The 19,726-nt window shown below is 41.7% G+C and overlaps 2 protein-coding genes across 3 annotated transcripts in view; both read right to left on the bottom strand.

Moving 5' to 3' along the window:
• Positions 1 to 11,938, bottom strand: part of mgat4a (alpha-1,3-mannosyl-glycoprotein 4-beta-N-acetylglucosaminyltransferase A) — a 39,752-nt gene extending 27,814 nt beyond the window's left edge. The window contains exon 1 of the mRNA XM_085766183.1: positions 10,844 to 11,938. Within this exon, the coding sequence (XP_085622309.1) occupies positions 10,844 to 10,937 (94 nt within the window). The 5' untranslated portion in view covers positions 10,938 to 11,938. The remainder of the gene's footprint in view (positions 1 to 10,843) is intronic.
• Positions 11,939 to 13,929: 1,991 nt separating this feature from the next.
• On the bottom strand, positions 13,930 to 19,619 carry creg2 (cellular repressor of E1A-stimulated genes 2). Of its 2 annotated transcripts, XM_085765410.1 has the most exons (5): positions 19,277 to 19,619; positions 19,129 to 19,237; positions 16,921 to 17,090; positions 16,296 to 16,409; positions 13,930 to 15,195 (listed from the first exon to the last, which is right to left on the bottom strand). In XM_085765410.1, the coding sequence occupies exons 1-5, from the start codon at positions 19,549 to 19,551 to the stop codon at positions 15,054 to 15,056; spliced, it is 810 nt and encodes a 269-aa protein (XP_085621536.1). In that variant the 5' UTR covers positions 19,552 to 19,619; the 3' UTR covers positions 13,930 to 15,053. The 2 variants fall into 2 exon arrangements, with proteins under 2 accessions (XP_085621536.1, XP_085621535.1); XM_085765409.1 differs by having other exon boundaries at positions 19,129 to 19,619.
• Positions 19,620 to 19,726: the final 107 nt, after the last annotated feature.

Below are 19,726 nucleotides of genomic sequence, written 5' to 3'. Positions count from 1 at the left end.
TGCTCGCGCTCTTTTCTGGGGCCTCATGTACAAACATTGTGTATCCATAAAAACATTGCATGCAACAACTGAGGAACTGATGTACAATAGCAAACCATACAGCAAAACATCTACTACTCAAGGCCTTACTGGAATCGATAACACGCCCAAGTGCATGCTATTAGGTAAGTGAATATAAAAGCACAAAAGGTTGCAGTACCTGCCTATTGACAATGGCAGATTTCACATACATCATTGGGCGGAGGTGTAATCCAGGCATTTGAACTCATTAACTTATTAAATTTAGGATGGTGTTTCCACAAATTAAAATAGTTCCCAGGTGTCTTAAAGACATGTCTGTGACATACTTCGGTCAAAATACCCCAAGGATCAAACATCACAGCTCTTTTTATCCGCTCAAAACAGCCCTGTTCAGAACGGCTGGTTTCAGTACCTGTCCCTTTAAATGCAAATGAGCCACTGCTCCTTCTACAGATACCGATAACCACCGATACTCACAGGTAGGGGTGGTATTACGCAAATTCGAAAACTAACGACATCATTTGATTACAACTGAGGGAACAGCTCATAAAACCACATGGTTTTCAACCCCGGGAGCCTGAAAATCACTGATTTTTTTTGTAATTGTCACAGTAATGTGATTGGGCCACCAGAACTTTCACCATGTCTTAAGAGATGAGGGCAGTTGTTGGTGATAATGCACCATTAAACTGGTTTGTCAACCATCACAGAAAAAGACTGATAAGAGAGAAAGATGGAGGAAGAGAATAAAACTGTAAATACAAAGTCGGAGTCGTCCAAACCAACCCAAAATAAGGGTTTAGTGAGTTCTGACGTGCAGACTGAACGGTATGGTAATTTCAAACCACATCTTCACAAAATTCACAGAACAACTACCACACTGTTCCTTATACATTTCTAAATTTGTCACGGCCCTGCACCATATGGATTTTTCTATTTCTCAACAACATATTTCAATAGGTAAAATCTTGTTTCATGGTGGCGCTCATGCAGCACATTGATGTGCTCAGATCCTCCGTGTGAACCCCCTCCACCCCCACCCTCTCTCTCAAATACATTGACAATGGACCTGTCTGTCATCGTCCAAAGTGGCCATCAGGAGCACCAGGAGAAATCCCTCGGCATCAGTGGGTCAGTGGACCATGAAAAAAATATCCATTATAAGTTTTTACTCTATCTGGCTCTTTAATGGACTTTTTTGGGGGGTTTGAATGAGATCGTGCTGCCTGAACGTGCCAGGATTGGGCTCACTGGTCAATCATAATATGCAATAACTGTATTAAGTAACGCATTTGTCACAAAGTAGTCAGCAATTTAAGTATTTATGTAACACTTTAATTTACAGGCCGCTAATTACGTGATAATGTCAAGAAATAGCCAAGAAAAAACAATTCATTGCGTCAAAATGTCTATAAATAACAGTCAATTGCAAAAATTCTGGGCTTTCCCAAAATTTCAAAGCATGAAACGCATGTGACATTACTATGAAATTGACCGTTATTTGTATGCTATTTCTTGACATTACTACGCAATCAATTGTTATTTCTTTGCTATTTCTTGACATTATCACGTAATCAATGGCCTGGAAATTAAAGGGTTATCAAGTATTACTCTTATGATTTAATAACTACTGCTGTGGGAAACCAAATTAACAGTATCATGGTGAATCCAGACACTGTCATAAACCATAAAATTGCATGTACAGTGATTTTCACCTTATCAGTGTGCCACAGACATCAGAGTGGGAAAAAAAAACCTGACAGACAGACACACACTGCCATCTGTCTTGGCCTCTTCACATCTTCACAGTTAAAGAGCGAAGGATGATCAAGGATGATGAAATACTTGAGAAGAAATCCAACTTGAACCCACCAGAGTGATAAGAGTTTCTCTCAGTGAATCCATCAGCTCATCAAAAGCCCTCGCAGTGATCTTGTCCTTGACCTCACTTTCCCTTTGCTGATGCATGCTGCTGACTGAGGGTTCATGAGTGCTGATGAGGGACTTGTGCCGTTTACGTTTGCATGAGCAAAGAGAGAGTCCAACTACATAATATGCAGATGTCCTTTTTTGGAGCAAAGTCTCCCTTTTTCCCAGCACTCGTCCAGTCACTGCCTTTCCTGGTCTCCAGCATTTCAAAAACATTTACTGTCCAAGTGGAAGCGGGAATCAAACATCTTCAGTGATTATGAGAGGAAACTTGCCCAGAATTACTCGAAAATCCTGTGGATGGCAGACGCACTATTATATTTGTCATTCCAGAGCTGCAACAAAGACGAGAAAATCACTCGCTTAACCCATTTTGAGAAAAAGTGATTACTAACGCTCCTAGAAATACAGTTTCGCTAGAGCTGCATTCGATTCAGCACCAGGTGTTGAGAGGAAATTGTGGCTTATGCTACTGTCACATAGTTTTCACCGAAACCACTGTAGTTTCTGCAGATGTAACAGTTCCAGTGCAAATGGTCTGCACGGATGCACTGTTCCTTTAAAGACGTTGCATCCTGCGGTCTGTCGTTGCATCTTTCCAAATCTGAACAATTTCTGTTCATCTTTTAGAGTCTATCTATCTAGCGTGTTGCCAGGCAACTTGTCCCAACCAAGAGACAGGCCTGGCACAAAACAAAAATGTCAATTTGTCGATTTCACACAGATTAAAAACACAAGGCAGACAGCGTCAATTAGCGAGCTGTGGAGATGCTAGTTGGCGGGTTTTGTTACATTTGGATGGAGCCATGGTGACAGTTTCCTCTCTTTGCACTGAGCAAACTGAGCCAGCTGCTGGTGTTAGCTTCCCGTTAACTCTACGGACACCACCAGAGTGATAATTATCGTCTCATCTTCCTCTCTGCAAAAAAAAAGAAAAGAAGCAAAGACACACACTTCCCAAAATACTCAGGTTTTCCCTTAAGTAATTGATTCTCCTGCCAAGTGCTCAGGCCACAAAACATGGCACGTTTCCAGAAGTCCAATTTATCAAAAAAGAAATTTCTAATTGATTTCGATCACACCAGACTGTCTCCATGTTCTGACAGAGAGCCAATTCATCTTTAAAGCAATTCAGCTACTATTCCCGTTATTCTGTCACATCAGCAGAGCTCAACAACTTTATCAGTCCTTCAACTTGTTTCAGTTACTGAAAAGATACGCAACACCGTTCAGCCCTTTCTTATCAACGAGTACTGACCCCACCTACTACCATCGCACATGCATGTGAAACATCTCCACATGTATTATACATGTGTAAAGCCCTGAAGGAGTGCACCTGCTGGCCACGTGGCTCCACACTGCAGCTGCTGTGTGCAACACAAAGCAATTAACCGAGCTGTTATCTCTTAAGTAGGGCAGATGGTGCAAAGCATGAACTTGAGATTAATAGGACTGAAAACATGAATGGTTATAGCATGTTGGTGTTCGGGGCCAGGCGGGGGGCAAAAAATTCACAGATGCTGCAACATTAGCTCCGTCATTATGATAGATTAAACATATTTAAGTATGATCCAGAAGTTGTATGAAGGATTACGTCATGCTTCACTATGCTCTGGTGAGAAAAGATCTTAAATAAAGTTAAACTTTTTCAGTGCAATAGCCTCAGAAGGTGTAAATCATGTAACACATATATTCACACAGGGAAAAAAAAAGCAAAGCACACCAATACATAAATAATACTGCACACACACTCTGAGTAGTAGTATTGATTTTTTTTGGTGGTATTTTCCTGAAGTGCAAGTCGATCCATGAGTAGGTCGGTGATACTCCCTGGACGGTTTTTTGTAGTTTGCAGAAAGAGAAATGCTAGACTTTTATCCCAGTCCGTCCTTTTTTTTGCACATACACAACATTTTTTACTTTAAGTCTCAAGTACAGTGCGAGTTAAACTGCAGAGAAGCAGCGAGACAGACTGATATTTTGCCTCTCTGGCGACTTTCCAAACCCAGAATCTTAATTTTTTTTTTTACTATGGGCTCATTGTTTCTACCTCCTTCCACCCACTCTTCTTCCTCTGCTGTGCTGTAAGTCATGAGCTCCTGCAGCTGTGTCTCTGTGCCGGCTGCCTGACAGCAGTGAGCTGAAGCCATTGCCCCACTCTGCTCAGCTCCACTCTTCTGGCCTCACTTGGCTCCTGAGAGGCCGAGATCTGCCAGGGCCATCACTCCTCTTTTTTTGGAAACTCCACTATAAGGGTTGTCACAAATCAGTTGTTTAACAATATCCAGAGGGGTTCAGAGCTCCGAGTCCATTACAAAACTATTTTTAGAGCTGCAACGGATTAGCTGATTTCCCAATTAGTTGACTGACAACACAACCTGAAACCAACTGTCTAATCACATGTCAGACTTTTTAATTTTTTTATTTTATAGCTTATAAGATGTGAAGACTTAATATTTCTATATTATTGCTAACTGAATGTGACTGAGCTTTGCACTGTTGGTCTGAAAACATAACCTCGCTATCTGGGTAAACTATAATGGGCATTTTACACTTGTTTTATTCAACATTTTGGCAAATTGGTCCATTGGCCCACACCGTAGAGCGTGTCAAACATGTAACCACATGTGAAAAATGGGTTCACATGGGAATTCACATGTGATTCACATAAAATTGGGCCAAAACCACAAGTTTCCCATGTGCAAATAACATGATTCCCATGTGCAAGATTTTTTCACATGTGAAGCTCATATGGTTTTTCTGTAAGGGATATATCCCTTTAAGAAGATAAATAGTGCATTGAGAAAAATGTCAACAAAATAGTCAAAATGAAAAAAAAAAAAAAAGAATGACTAGAAACCAACACATTTTAATCTAATTGATATTTGACAGCTTGGTTGTCTTCACGCTGGTTTCAGTGGGTGCATTTGTAAACAAATATGGTGCAACTTAAGTGACAGTGAATTACCACTGATGTGGTTTTGTAAAAACTTTAAATCAATGAGCTCAGTGAGAAACTAGGGGAAATCTGCTCATAAAATAAAGTAAACAAAATTCTCATACTATTTTCAGAACTGTGTGTTTTTCCGAGTGAGCTCTTGTGATGAATGTCTTGTTGTTGTCGTATCACTGAGGATCTGTGTGGAATTTCCCCCCAAAATCACGATTTCCTGTGAAGGCCCAGTTGCTAACTTGTCACTGTCTGTAAATGACATCATCATCATCATCATCATCATCATCATCATCATCATCATCATCAGATCAGCACCTCAGCTGTCAGAATCACTGTTAACACGACGACCACACGCACGCAGACTAAACTAAAGCACAGACACACACACGCCCCAGTATAATTAAAGTATAAATGAGGAAAAGGGGAACAGCCGGAGCCCAACAGTCGCTAGCTCTCCTCCCAGACGCTGAGGGAAAGAATCCAGGACGAGTGAGTGAATGAATGAATGAATGAATGAATGAATGCATGACTTAATGGATAGCTATGTTGAATTAAGGAAGTGCGCCGAGGCAGGAGAAGGGAAAACAATGGCAATTGTTTTAACTTACGAAGAGATGAAGACGCCTGTTCCTGTTTAGACAGAGCGAGGGCTGTTTGGGATAAAGGGAGATGGCTGTGTGTGTGTTTCTGTGTGTGTGTGTGTGTGTGTGTGTGTGTGTGTGTGTCTGACTAAGCAGGGTACAAAACATACTGCACAGAAAAGAACTTATCCCAACGTCTCATCGCCTTGTCAGCACTCTCGTCCTCTCCCTCCATCATACAGTACAGCCTCTCTACCTCTGGCTCTTCTCATCCTCCTCCATCGTCTTTTAAGATTTGGCCTTTCTACTCACTTCTTCCTTCCAGGCCACTTAGGATTTGTCTGGCAGGCTGCCTTACCTCACATTGCGCACAAGCTAAATGTAAACACACACAGACACACTGCAAAAGAAAGGACATAATGTGCAAGCCGTATTCTTTTTTTCCATCCTAACTAATAAACTATGTATCTGACCTAGCACTCTTCCTTATCTGTCTGCTCATTTACCCTCTTCACTGCAATCACTTTTGCTATTTTTGGCCCACTGTGTTTGGAATGAGGTGATGATGGATGGAAACCATGCTTTTTTAAAAGACGGAGGAAGGAAGGAAGGAAGGAAGGAAGGAAGGAACAGAGGGGAAGATGTAGATTTCAGGAGGGCAAGAAGGAGGAAGCAGCAGCATTTTCAATAAGGGAAGAAGTGTTGTTCTTGTGGTGGTAACTGTTGACTCTCAGCGTATCAGCAGAACTGATAAGCGCCTTAGATCTGTCGCATTCTCAGGCTGGACATCACAGAGAGATTTAATGTGAGTGCTCATGAGAAAAGCACAATTATAATAGAAAGAACGAGTATGTTACAGATAAAAAACATCTGTAACACATGATTTCTATTGACATTTAAAACATTGATGACGACTCACTAGCCGAGACATTAATCCCACTCACCACTGTGAGCTAATTGTGCACACAGGATGGTTATCGCTTCCGTGTAAACATACCTGTGTGTTTTATGAGGGTGCTATGATACTTAACGTCTTAATTTCAAAGTAAACAACCAAATTACAACCACAGCTTACATTGTGTTCACTGGCGACTAGCCACTGCTTCGTGTCAGTGGCGGCTTGATTTGTTGTGTTTCATTCTCATGTCTGTGATTTTTCCTGAAGTTCAGACACTAGCAATATAAACACGGAGGGTTTTTTGGAAGCAACATGTGCCGACATATTGGTGGTGATGGTGGTGGTGGTATATTGCAATTCTCCTTACCTAAGTTTGACTACAAACAAGGACACTAATGCGTGCTTACAGTATCAGCAGTGTACTTTATTGCCATGGTGTTCTTAGTCCTTATCAAGTTTATTTGACTTACAGTAACTTGCTGCGACGGGCGATATTAAAACTCCACCTCTCTAATCTGCTTGTCTCTGCTGCAACCCACTTATTACTTTTTATAGTGCGCCATGTGTGCATTTCCTTTCCTCTTGCTCTCTACCACCATTTATATGGTGAACTAACATGAGGCATCATCAGGAGGCAGGCAATGCCCTCCCTGCTGCTTGGCTTAAAGAGGAACTATGCAGGATTTGTAGCTTAACTATGCTCTATTTACATAATTAATTAGATCTGGAGTAATAGCGATGGTTATATAAATGATTGCAACTTGTTACAAGGAGGATGGAGGCTCTCTGCCTCCCACCTCCCGTCTTTTGGCTGAAAACCCACCTTGTAAGATTGGGGCCTCCGATCAACCAGCAACACAAACGCGCCCTACTTGTGATCTCTTGTTTATGACGGATAAGACTACACAAATATACACTTTGTAACATCTTATATAACATCTATAATGTTATGTGCCACTCTATTGATTAATTTCTCAGCAGCTTTGTTGTAAACAAATGCACATGACCGAGAGGAGGGTTAGCAAAACAGCAGAAAAGCGACCACACTTGCATACCGTAGTTCCCCTTTAAATTTCAAAAGAGCATTGATAAGAAAGGGGCAACAGAAAAGCCCCTATTGCTGCATCATAACTATTTATGCCTCGTCCCAATCTAAAGCTCCGCCATTGTTTTTCAATGTAATCAGAGTGTTAAGGTTTACTTGGGACATAAACACGGGAGATATCAGAGTGCAGTCTCTCACTGGGGAATAGGGCAGGCTCTGACAGAGAAGTACACACTCTGGAGAGTCATTCAACATGGAGTGTTTGGACAGCTGACTGGCACGGCTCTCATTCACAGCAGTCGAGCAACCAGGAACAAGACAGGCTGTCGAAAAGCACAGAGTTGGGCAGGGAAAATGAAAATTAAAAAATACTTTGCCCAGGTTTGTTTTGCCTCTCCACCTCAACACCAAATACAACAAACACTCCCACCTGTGTCCTGTCTCTAAAAGGCCACAACAATCGCAAAAGCATACAACTACAGTCGTGAGCTTCAATACAAAATGTTTTCCGTGTAACTACGAAGAAGGTGTTTTTGACATTTCTCTCTTTCAGAATGACTCAATGCCGGAGGCCAAGTAAATTCTGAACACCCACGCTAGGCTGCATCAAGAGGAGAAGCCATCTTTAACAGTGAGGAGAAATGATAGGGGACACATGAAAGAGGTTCATATGTTTACAAAAAAGGGGAAAATAAATAAATAAATACATGTATTAAAAGAACTCATGTTAAGACAAGAAAGAGCACAGCACAAGCACACAGAGGCGGGCAGAGTGCAACACAGGGTGAAGGACATGAATAAAAAAAGCTTGTGATGTTGATGATGCAGGTAACGCCCACACTGATGAGAGCTTCATGTACCCTGGGATTAATATATGGAAATTCATGCTGAGGATATAACTGATACGGTAATAAATATTCATCTTCGGGCATTTTTAAATAACGGTCATTTCCTGCAAGAATGTAAGTGTACATACGAATATTATATTTAACGGGGGCTTTAGTCTCTGCTGTATCTGTTTTGTTTGTATTCTTACCTCAGTTTGGATTAACAAGTGAAAGAAAGAAATGAAAAAGCCAAGCGATATGCATGAAGAATGAGAGCTGGCCCTCATATAAATTGATGCTGTCCAGAGTTTAAGGTGTAAATCAATACTCAAGCTTTCACTGCAAGGCCAAAAGGAGCTCTTCATTACACTCTCACCCTGCTTGCCCCCTGAACGTAAACATTTGTCACATTTCGTAGTCCAACCTGGAATCAACCCTTCTTGACTGAACAGTCTGGCTATTAACAACAATATGTTGCTGAGTGCACTCACTGCAGCTTAGGAATCAACACAATCAAATTGACAAGGCATAAACAAATAAAAAGAGCGTTTCTCTGTAACAACACAAAGGCAGCACTTGTGGAAGAATTGCTCCAAATAAGCAAAACAACTCAAGTCAAGATTGCAGATTCACCGATTATAAAACACACACGAGACAAGAATGAACTTGCTTCATAAACAGAAATACAAGCAACAACACAAACCACAACAGAAAATAATCATTATCGATATCTATTTCTTTTATGTTTGGAAATACTGGCTACTTTTGTTGGTCATTTACTCGTGACCGGCGTGTTACTCTGAAAACTTCTGCTGTAGGACATGACTTGAGTTTTTACTGAACTTGAAGAATGTTTCTTTATCTTGTGCAATATGTTGTTTATATTCTGACAGCATGTAACCTTTGCTGCATTGTGTCTGTTTGTTTGAGCTCTTTGCATTGCATTGAGCTCCCTATGCTACTGACTCTACAAGCCAGGCCATTTGCTTTTAGTACATTTAGACAAACATACTCTTAACATGCCGAAGCAGGAGCTGCACAACTGTGAATGGATGATGTCTGATTTAAATCTTTTCTTCAGGTCCTGTCGTTGTGCATTGTTGGTCACTATCACACTGAGACATTTCAATTAAAACAGAGCCATCGTAAATGTGGACCAATCTGAGAGACACAATCCATCATGTTTGTCTATTGTCCTACACAACATTGTACTTGTTACCAACTTATAACAACTACTACCAAGTAAAACTGAACAGAGGGGACCTATTGGACGATCAACAAGTGCCCCAAATGGAAATTAAGCGCAGTTTCATTTTAACCTTGCTGCTTACACTTTCATCAAGCCATTGGCCAATCTCTGCTGGCACTGACTGGACATTAAATGGAAAATATTTCATCAGGCCGATAAGCTCGACAGTAATCACAACATGAAGCCTCGGCTTGGAATTTATCTAAAGGCTGCAATTATTTACACCTGGTTGATAAGGAGTCACTAAGGCCCATGACCCCTCCCCACATGAGTTAGGTTAAACCCTGAATGTAAACACTCAGCACTTACATACTATAGAAACACAGACACTTGTGCAATGACTGAGCCTGTCCGGGCCCAAATGTTGGATAGGACATGTTAAACTATGGGTAAATGCAGGGCTCCAAACTGCAACTAAAATTTAAGGCAGTGCAAGTAAATTTTTGATCTACTTGCGCAAGAACAACCAGTAAATTTGCCTTTTTTTTTTTTTTTAACAATGGTGAAACATGGAGGGGGTAACTTTAAGAATCTGTCAATACAGGTGTCAGGCCAATATGTGTATGAGGATCATGAATGAAAAGGAAATGTGAATATATGCTGATTTACGTAAACATTTTCTTTGGGACCACTGTGCTCCTAGTAAAAATAGTTAGTCTGGAGCCCTGGGTAAATGGTAAAAAAAACAACAACCCCGCAACAACTAATGTTTCTCAAGTGGAGAAATGAATGACACATGTTTATAAGGAAGTGTTGCAAACTCTGCTGCAGGGCATGGTGCTTTAAACTAACAGGTACATATTATAGTATCCCTAAATGATTGAGGTTGATGGAGGTGAGATGATGAGGAGGAGGACTGACTACACATCTGCCCATGGATACATTGGCAGGATACAGTAAATACAGTGCAGTAAGAAGAATATAACAGGCATGGACCTAGTTAGTAAGAAAACCATTGCATAATGTACTTGAACCCACAATGATGTGAGGGAGGGGAGGCTATATGAGGGGAAATCGGGTAATGGACCAACACCTGCTGTACTGTACTAGTGGTGTAGTGGGTTAGGTAGGCTATACTGTTCATACCTGTATCACAGTTAGATAGTTTTGTTGCAGTGGGTATACTGAATTATAATGCATAGGCTATTATTTTCAGTGGATATACGTCAGCTTGATTTGTTAACCACCACCGGCACCAACCAGCAGCACCAGCAACAACCAGGCCTTCGAGCATAGCTATTGGTGGTGGTGGTAGGTACTAATATATAAAAAAAAACCGTGTTGAGTGGTGATGTGATGTGATGCTGCTGGGAAGAGGAGGAGGAAGAAGACCACCTTACCTTTGCCATTCTGCCACGCTGTGTACCAGGACAGGCTGAGGAACGACGTGAAGAAGATGATCGCAGTGGCCACAGTTCCATTTCTGAGCCTCATCTCATTTCAGCGATGCCTCTCCTCTCCTCGGCTCGACTGTCGGGGGACTCAGGAGCTGCCGCTGCCGCTGCCGCCGCTGCCGCTGCCTCCCTAGTCCTACCCTCCGTCCGTCCGTCCGTCCGTCGGTCGGTCGGTCCGTCTCTCTCTCTCTCTCTCTCCGCCTTCAGGATGTTGACACGGGCGTAGGCGCAGGCATATATGGGAGGAGGGGGCGTCAAATTTGGTTAAAAAAAAAAAAAAAAAGATGAAGAAACGGAGAGAGAGGAGGGGGGGGGGGGGTGCAGGCAGGGTGCTCCTCGGTGCGTCTGCAGCTCTTCTCCTTCTTCTTGTCGTTGTTCTTCGCGGAGCTGCTGCCTGCCTGCCTGCCTGCCTGGCTCCTCCTGTGTTAACCACCACGACCGAGCACCACGAGTCAACTGCTTTTAGTTTTAACGTGACGGAGACCCTTTTTTTTTTTTTTTTTTTCTTCCTTACATGGTCGGTTAATGTGTAACAAGCTTTAGCTGCCGATAATATCACCCATTGTAATAAATAATTATCGCAGCCAGCCCCGCTAGCTACAAGTTAACAAGTAGAAGAAAAAAAAAATCATTGCGACTCTCACTCTGTGTGTGTGTCTGTGTTATGTGTGTCTTCTGGGATAGGCTGCTCGCTCTCTGACGGGGTCCGAAAGGCGACGCCTCAAATTCCGCTTCAACTGGCAACAGATGAGAAGAAGAAAAAATCACAATCTGCGCGTTGCTAACCAACCAACCAACCAACCAACCGAGCAACCAACCGAGCCTGGTGTTATCCACTCAACTTGGTCACTTTTTAGTTTGACCTGCCATGCTGCTGCTAGCTGTGGCCGGTGTCTATCCGCCGGACTGACTGACTGCGACACAGTGCGTGTGTGTTGGTGTGTCTCTCCGTGTGTGTGTGTGTGTGTGTGTGTGTGTGTGTTAGCTAGTTAGCTGCTGCTGCTGCTGAGCTAACGTTAACTTGGAACTCCGGTAGTTATGCTGCGTTCAGGACAACTCGGAATCTCCCAGTTGAAAACTCCGATTTCCGACTTCAAAGCGTTCACACCAGAATAACCAAAAACTATGGAGTTATTTTTGTCTCATAAATATCTGTAAACGCACAGAAGGTGATCTACAAATGTTCCTTGGTTTGCACACGTGTTTTGCTATCCACAAAGGGTGATCTACGAATGTTCCTTGGTTTGCACACGTGTTTTGCTATCCACAAATACAAATTTCTAATTTGTAACTTGTATTTTGGTTTTTACAAATAAATGTGTATTTGTAAATATATTGGGTATTTGTAAATGTATAATGTAAATGTATAATTTTCCATTTGTGAATCAGCAGCTGTGAGTTTGTGGATCTGTGTGGATCTCGGCAGGAATGTCTCAGAAATACGTCATTGCGGAAAGAGACGCGTGTGTGTGATTGGTGATCCACAAATGCAGTCACACTTCACAGACAGACAAACTTTTTTGTTTTTACAAATGGAAAATTATACATTTACAAATACCCAATATATTTACAAATACACATTTATTTGTAAAAACCAAAATACAAGTTACAAATTAGAAATTTGTATTTGTGGATAGCAAAACACGTGTGCAAACCAAGGAACATTTGTAGATCACCTTCTGTGCGTTTACAGATATTAATGAGACAACTCCATAAAAAACATACATAACATGGCGGACCCGGACAAACTTTGCATTCAAAGTAGCTACAAGCAAGGCATCTGTTTTTTTAATTTTTTTATTGCACCAGTAGTTATGTACAAACATCCATGCCATATGTTTCTTTAATAACACAATAAAGTGCATTTGAGAACCCAGGGGGGAAAAACGTGCAGGCTATGTTATTATATTGAGTGCTTTTATGAAATGAAGCAACTCGTTATGAAACATGTTGAGTTTAGAAATTCGCAGCAAGGCATTAGCAACACAGAAAAAGAAGCATTTAAAAAGAATGAAACGCATCAAAATCGAAGAGAAATAACAACATCAATGCACTGTGTTATCGTAAGTAAATATTGTATATCTCAGAACGTTTTAATGTATTTTGGCATTTTAATCGATGTTTTTATGCGCGGTGCAGGTTGTTGTTGTTGTGTGCACTTTTTCAAGTAGGACATCGGGGAAATCCGAGTTGTCTCGAACGCAGCATTAGCTCCGTTACCGGGGTCCGCCAACCTGCCGTTCACCAAAACAAAAGCAGCCGCAGCGAGATCGACGAGTTTTGTCCAGGTTTTGTCACTGTTTGTCGAAGAGTAATTTCTCTCCTTTAAGTCTCCCAGCTTCAGTCAACACACATCCTAAAATTATTCAATTACCGGCCAAAAACTGTTTTCAAAAGTAGCTGCCGGGGTTCACCTGTCTAACCAACGAGCAAGTCTTCCGGTAGCGATGACTTTCAAAATAAAGCAATTATTGTCCGGACAGTGGATTCACCCAAGATTGTATTGGATTTTCACACAGATAGAAACAACGGGGCCTAGATTTGCTTTAAATAATTGTGCCTACATAATTTGATTATTCAGGAATTTCTAATCAATTTGCACTAGTGATATACAGTATTATCAATAGCCAAAATCTGGATTTAAAACACTATTTTTTATTTTGTTTTTGCATGTGTTGTTATATATTCATATTGGACAGATAAACCTGGACCAACTTTATTCAGTCCAATTTAAATTTAATGAATAGGCCTACATTAAAATTTAAATTGAATGCTATTTAATTGAATGCTTCTTGTTCAAATGGATAAATAAAGAAAACATGAAATATAAAAGCCTGTATTTCCACCACAAGTGCAAAAAGGCTGACCAGTGCTGAAAAAAACTGTCCCATGGGTAAAATCTGTCTGCTGGTCTCTGCTGTAAAGTGACCAACTTGTGTTTTCCACCAAGCAGCAGCAGCAGCAGCAGCAGCAGCAGCAGCAGCAGTAGCTTGTAGCCCATGCTACAGGCAGAAAGCACACCATCTAGTGGCCTTGTCTTCAGCCGCTTTAATGTAGATGTCATCAGTATGCATTATCCGTATTCATCAGATGTCTCCATCGAGTAAAATGATACATACCTACACCATAAAAGATAACTCACATTTAATGATAACATTTCACACATCAGTTCTGGAGGTTAATTCTGCTAACAAATATGAAGAGCGGAGATGACAGGGTTACAATTCGGTTACAATAAAAAACGCAATTTTGTGATTGTGCGTCAGATAAGAGCCATGCCAGTCAGTGTGTGCTCAAAGTATCAGAGCATAATGCTAATTTAATTAAAGTTCATTCTTGACCTTGAAAACAGCAGCTTACAAAACAATTTCAACTCAAGACCCACTTAGTTAAGAGCTCTACATCCTCTGATCATTATCTCACGATTCTCACAACAGAATGGTTGGAAAATGGTGGAGAAAAAAAGAAAGAAATTTGCACATCGCAACTTCTATCTGCTAATGAGGGGAATGTGATATGAACCTTGAAACAGTGTGGGTTTTTTTTTTTTATCACACAGTCTAGCTGATAATAACTGCATGCTGCCTTTGTTATATCCAGGCACAAGGTTGTTTTTTACAATAACTACACAGCTAAGGCCTGGTGACTTTGACCCAGCGTTGACAGTACAAATAAGTTTGATGGTTTAAAACAACCTCAACACAACAATTGAATATTTTTCTCTAAAAAAAAATATATATAGACAAGAATTTAGTGTCCTAACATTCATTTATTTTTCAAAACATGGCATATAGTTTGATGCCAACCTGTAAAACAGTAAAATCAATGTTTAAAAAGAATACATGAAAAATGGCAGCACGCTCTGTGTGAGCTGTCATGACTGTGACCATTCAGTTTAATAAGCTTTGTGACTTAAAATACATTCACACACCAAACACTTGAAACTGATGAAATGATGAAGGAGGAAATGTAGGTGTTCAGAATAATCACTGTAAAAGTGGCAAATAGCAAAAGTAATTGGAAGAAAAATGTGCAAAATATCCCTTGAATATTGCTGTTCTGACACCTGTCACCCCTTTGTGACGGTGACGTGTGCAGCGGACAGCCGAACCGATCCGTTTCTGCAGGCTGAGGTGACGCACAGGCAGGGATGCTCTCAGAAAGGTGTAGCTTTAAAGTATTCCTCCAGGGGAACGAGCGATGTGCCTCCGACCCAGTCCTGCAGCCACACCTGGATCAACGCGAGCTTCATAAAGAACCACTTGTGCCCCACCGGCCACTTGGCCATCACAGGATGTCTACAAAAACAAAAACAAAAACAAAAACAACAGCAACATATGGTCACAAAGGCCACTGTACCAAGGATATTATAGTTTTTAAACTTTCATTCGTTTTTCACTTTGCTTTTTTATTTCAGTTTAGTTTTAGTTAGTTCAACAAGTGATTAAAGCAGAAGTAAGCGATCTGGTCGTTTTGCCTAACTTCTTATCAGCAGATGGAGTTAGCAGTCCCCGCCCTCGTCCCTACGTCACCACATTCAATTCACGCGCATCCCTTGGCTGCACACACAGAGAGACTGCCCCTTTATGTCGTTCTCTCTCCTCATTGGATAAAGGTTGTAGGATACAAGGAACGTTTTCTCCTCGGCTTACAGCAGAGCAGAGTGACTGACAGACCCGTGTTTCGGACCAAACACTCTATAAAGGTGATTGCTGTCGGAAGATACAACTATTTAAGACTTATATTAACACAAACATTCTGCTTACTTCTGCTTTAAGAAGTTTTAGTTTAGTTTTTATTTTGAGGAATTGACTAGTTTTTATTTAGTCTTAGTTTTCCAGGTATTAGGGGAAAGCCTCTGTGAGACCTCTGAAGATGAACTTCCAAATTTGTGGGATTTTTCCCTTTTAGTTGCATCCCATAAATGTTCCCATCAGTCCTCATCACGTTACATTCACTCTTATCTACCTGTGGGTCATACTCAAAGTCGTCCCATACTAAAGAGGAACGATGCAGGATTTGTAGCTTAACTATGCTACATTTTAACCTTAATTAACATTAACAGCTTTGGAGTAATTGTGATGGTTTAACCTTAATTTTAATGGCTTAACTTGTTACAGGGAGAATGAAGGCTCTCTGCCTTTCACACGCGTGTCACTTATTGCGTCTCTTGGCTGGAAAACAGCTCTGCAAGATCACCCGTGTCCCAGCTCTCGTCTCTGCGCACCACGACACAAACGCACCACGCAACCCGCAATCTCTCGTTTATGACAGATTGAACTACACAAATATACAGACAAAGTTAACTCAATTATTTTTTTCACTGCTAGTTTTAGTTAACTATAATACACCTGCACTGTGCATATACAAATCTCTTTGTTTCCCCCCCATGTTTCACCTTGAGAACATGGCCTCCTTTGCGAATGCGAGCTCGTCTGGAGCCACTTCCACCATCTTCCCTGTCAGTGTAAGTCGAGCACATCTTGGATCCTCTGGATCATACACCATTTGCCTGGGGACACAGAGGACCATGTTACCACTGTAAAACAAATGCACACACACACACACTTTCCCCCGGCCTTTTTAGAAACTCACAGCCATAATTCAATAAATTCTTGGACCGGCCAGGAAAGGAAAGTGGGAAACTGTCCAGGGCCCCACAGGCTCCAGACAGTGTGTAAATGGATCTGTACTGATTGTATTGGGAAACTGTTTGAAAATAAGCACTGTGAGAGCACAACTCCTGCAGCCCGTCTGTCCTTCATTACTAATCTGAGCCTGTGTTATTATTATGGCCACTGCCTTCAGTTGGTGAGTTTCAGGGCCTACATTATTTAAATTGTATGTATTTGCATTGTTGCTCTAATGAATTTATGTATAATCACCAAAAATTACCACTCAGCAAACCTTCGGCCAAGCCAGTATTTCCTGCCTGTAGCGTGAGAGGAAATTGAAGCTAATAGGGGCCGAGGAGTTTATTTGTAGTTAATTACTGTGGTCATCGTGACCTCAGTGGAGCTCACCTGCAGAACTCCCCCTCTGCCTCCGAGAAGGTGAGAGAGGCGTAGGGGTTACTCTTCAAGTCCGACACAGAGTTGTCCATTGGAGTCATATAGAAGTAGATCACTCCAGTGCTGTTGTCCAGTGGTCCATCGCTGACTGAGAAGATGTTCCCAAACGGGATACCTTTGATCTGTAAGAAACAACCCAAAACACCTGGTGTTACAGCAAAATTCAGCCATTAAAGATACTGTAGATGTAAATCCTGTGTGTTCTGTGTTTATAATTGCATTCGTATATCAGGGGGAATTAAGTAAATAAGAGTACATATGTGAATTGTTATTATTATTACATTTTATTCATTTTTATTCTATTTTATCTTATTTTATATGTTCTTATTCTGCTTTTATTTTAGTAATAATATGTATTCTTCACTCTTATGTACATTACATTTTTCACTGCTTTTTCTTTACTATTCAGGAGTTTGTAACAAAGAAAAATGATCCTCTATTTCTGATTCTTATTCTGATAAGGTGAAATTTTATATTTTCAAGTTAGTTTTTTAGTGTCTCTAAACTGGGCAGCTTTCAATTCAGTAAAATAAAGAAATATAACCAGAATTTAATTTGTTTTTTTGGTTTTAGGCCACTGTACAGTAGAGATCCTGTTCTTAGAGTCAATAAAAACTCTCACAGAAATTTCAAATATTAAAATGGGAAGTACCCAATGAATGGAAACGTTTCAGTTTCTAATGGGTGGAGGCGATGAGTGACCTCAGTACTTCTAAAATGACTACTGCAGCTTTGACTGAAGAGAAATTTTTCACAAATGCAGGGTATCGAATAGATTAAGACCAGTAGTGTTGGAAAGAACATGAAACCATCAATTATAATGAGGAGGAGGCATCAATGTGAGCATTTGCATTATTTCTGCAGGTTTAGAGTCTTCTTCATTTCTAAAATGAAATAGACTGTTAAAATGAAAAATAAAATGTAAATGTACTTAACTTGGCCCCTTTCTTATTAAGGCGTATCTGAAGGTCCCAGAAACATTTTCTGTGTAAGATATTATTTTGCCGCACAGTCTTCAATCATGTGTCACAAGTCTGTTTTGTGACAACTTTATTATTCTCACTGGCATGTTGACCCAGCATATATCTCATTATAAGTAGCCTACACACACCTCCAACCGACCAAACTGACACTTGCGTGAGCGCTGTAGGGCCTTAAATGAATACTAATAATAATGCAATTATGCATTATGTTTTGTGTAAAACCATCTATGGACATATGCAGTGAGTGTACAATAGCCCAGTGGTTCTCAAAGTGGGGCCCGGGGACCCCCAGAGGTCCTTGAGAGGGTCCCCAACTTTTTCTTGAAATTTTACCACAATTTTTTTTTCCAGAAATATTAAATTTTTTCATGAAATTTCTTGAAAGTTGTTCCAAAAATTCATGCCATTAAATGTACATTGACTAAAAAAAATAACATTATTCAGTCTCAGAACAAATATTTGTGTATTTCTTGCGTATTTTGTCCAATTGGGGTCTGTGGTCTAATTTGTGTCAGTTTAGGGGTCCTTGATGTAAAAAAGTTAGAGAACCACTGCAATAGCCTACTGCTCACAGTATAGGAAGAAGTACCCTACTTGAATAAATGTAGGCTACAGTACTTTGTTTTTCACACCTCAGTGTTTGGTTCATTGAGAGAAGATTTTGTAGGTTGTTCTCAGGCCCACCTGTTTAAATACTGACATGCATTGACTTGTATTCACACATGAGTTTGACCCAGCTAACATATTACATCAGGACCAGTGGCGTGCACTGGGGGGGGGGGGCAAGGGGGGAAGTTGCCCCCCCTAAAGTGCCCCCGGGAGCCTTAAAGTGCCCCCTTGGAAGCCAAAACGCGTCCTAGAGTGACCTCATGGGGGCGAAAACGTGTGCTAAAGTGCCCTCTTGGAAGCCGAAATGCATGCTAAAGTGACCTCATGGGGGCCAAAACGTGTGCTAAAGTGCCCTTTAAAGCCAAAACGTGTGCTAAAGTGCCCTCTTGGAAGCCAAAATGCATGCTAAAGTGACCTCATGGGGGCCAAAACGTGGGCTAAAGTGCCCTCTTCAGTGGTGAGGACGCGCCATATGTGCCCTTTTTTTCCCAATCGCCCCTGCCCTTCAAAAAGTCTGTGCACGCCACTGATCAGGACCACCCCCACCCCCCAGGATGCGTTACCTTACCTTGTCTTGGGTTGAAATGGTGGCCAGATGACCCCAGTCACTGTCATGAGCTATGTATCTGGCCATCCTGGCGGTCTCCTGGTGCGGAGGAGGAGAGCTGCTGCTGCTGCTGCCGCTGCTGCTGCTGCTGCTGCTGCTGCCGGGGGACTTCACCTTCTCCAGCCGGTAGGAGAACAACCGGGAGGAGAGCTGCGCCACATCGTCGCTCTCGGGCTTCACCAGCTCCCCCGGACTCTCCTGCTTCCACAGCCCCGCGCCGTCCACCAGCAGCGCCGGGGCCACCTCCTCCGACAGGTCCGAGTCCTCCACTACATCGTTGGAGGACACGACCCAGGACACGGAGCTCCGCAGGGTGTAGCCGCCACACACACGCAGCACGCTGGCCAGCACCGCCAGCAGGGGAAAGTAGCAGCGGGCCCTCATAGCATGGAGCTCGGGGAAATGATGGCCTCCTCCTCCTGCAGCTGCTTCACCCACTCACTCTCTTGTTTACAAACTCACGTGTGTGTGCTTTCGTAACACGAGGAGATTTTTGTGTAAGATAGAGAGCTCGTCTATACCGACCCCTACTGACAGGCCGGGGAAATTAATGGTATGA

The sequence above is a fragment of the Trachurus japonicus genome, chromosome 21 (genome assembly GCF_045865225.1).
Source record: "Trachurus japonicus isolate A0001 chromosome 21, Traja_1.0".
NCBI classification, from domain to species: Eukaryota; Metazoa; Chordata; class Actinopteri; order Carangiformes; family Carangidae; genus Trachurus; species Trachurus japonicus.
Note: the sequence above shows the minus strand (reverse complement) of the source record. Positions and strands in the feature narration are given on the sequence as shown.

Coding starts and splice junctions, on each gene's coding strand:
- creg2 (XM_085765409.1), bottom strand. CDS start 19,551: ATGAGGGCCCGCTGCTACTTTCCCCTGCTGGCGGTGCTGGCCAGCGTG. Junction 17,091..19,128: donor CCATTTCAACCCAAGACAAG/GTAAGGTAACGC, acceptor TGTTTCTTACAG/ATCAAAGGTATCCCGTTTGG. Junction 15,196..16,295: donor AAGGAGGCCATGTTCTCAAG/GTGAAACATGGG, acceptor TTGTTTTTGTAG/ACATCCTGTGATGGCCAAGT.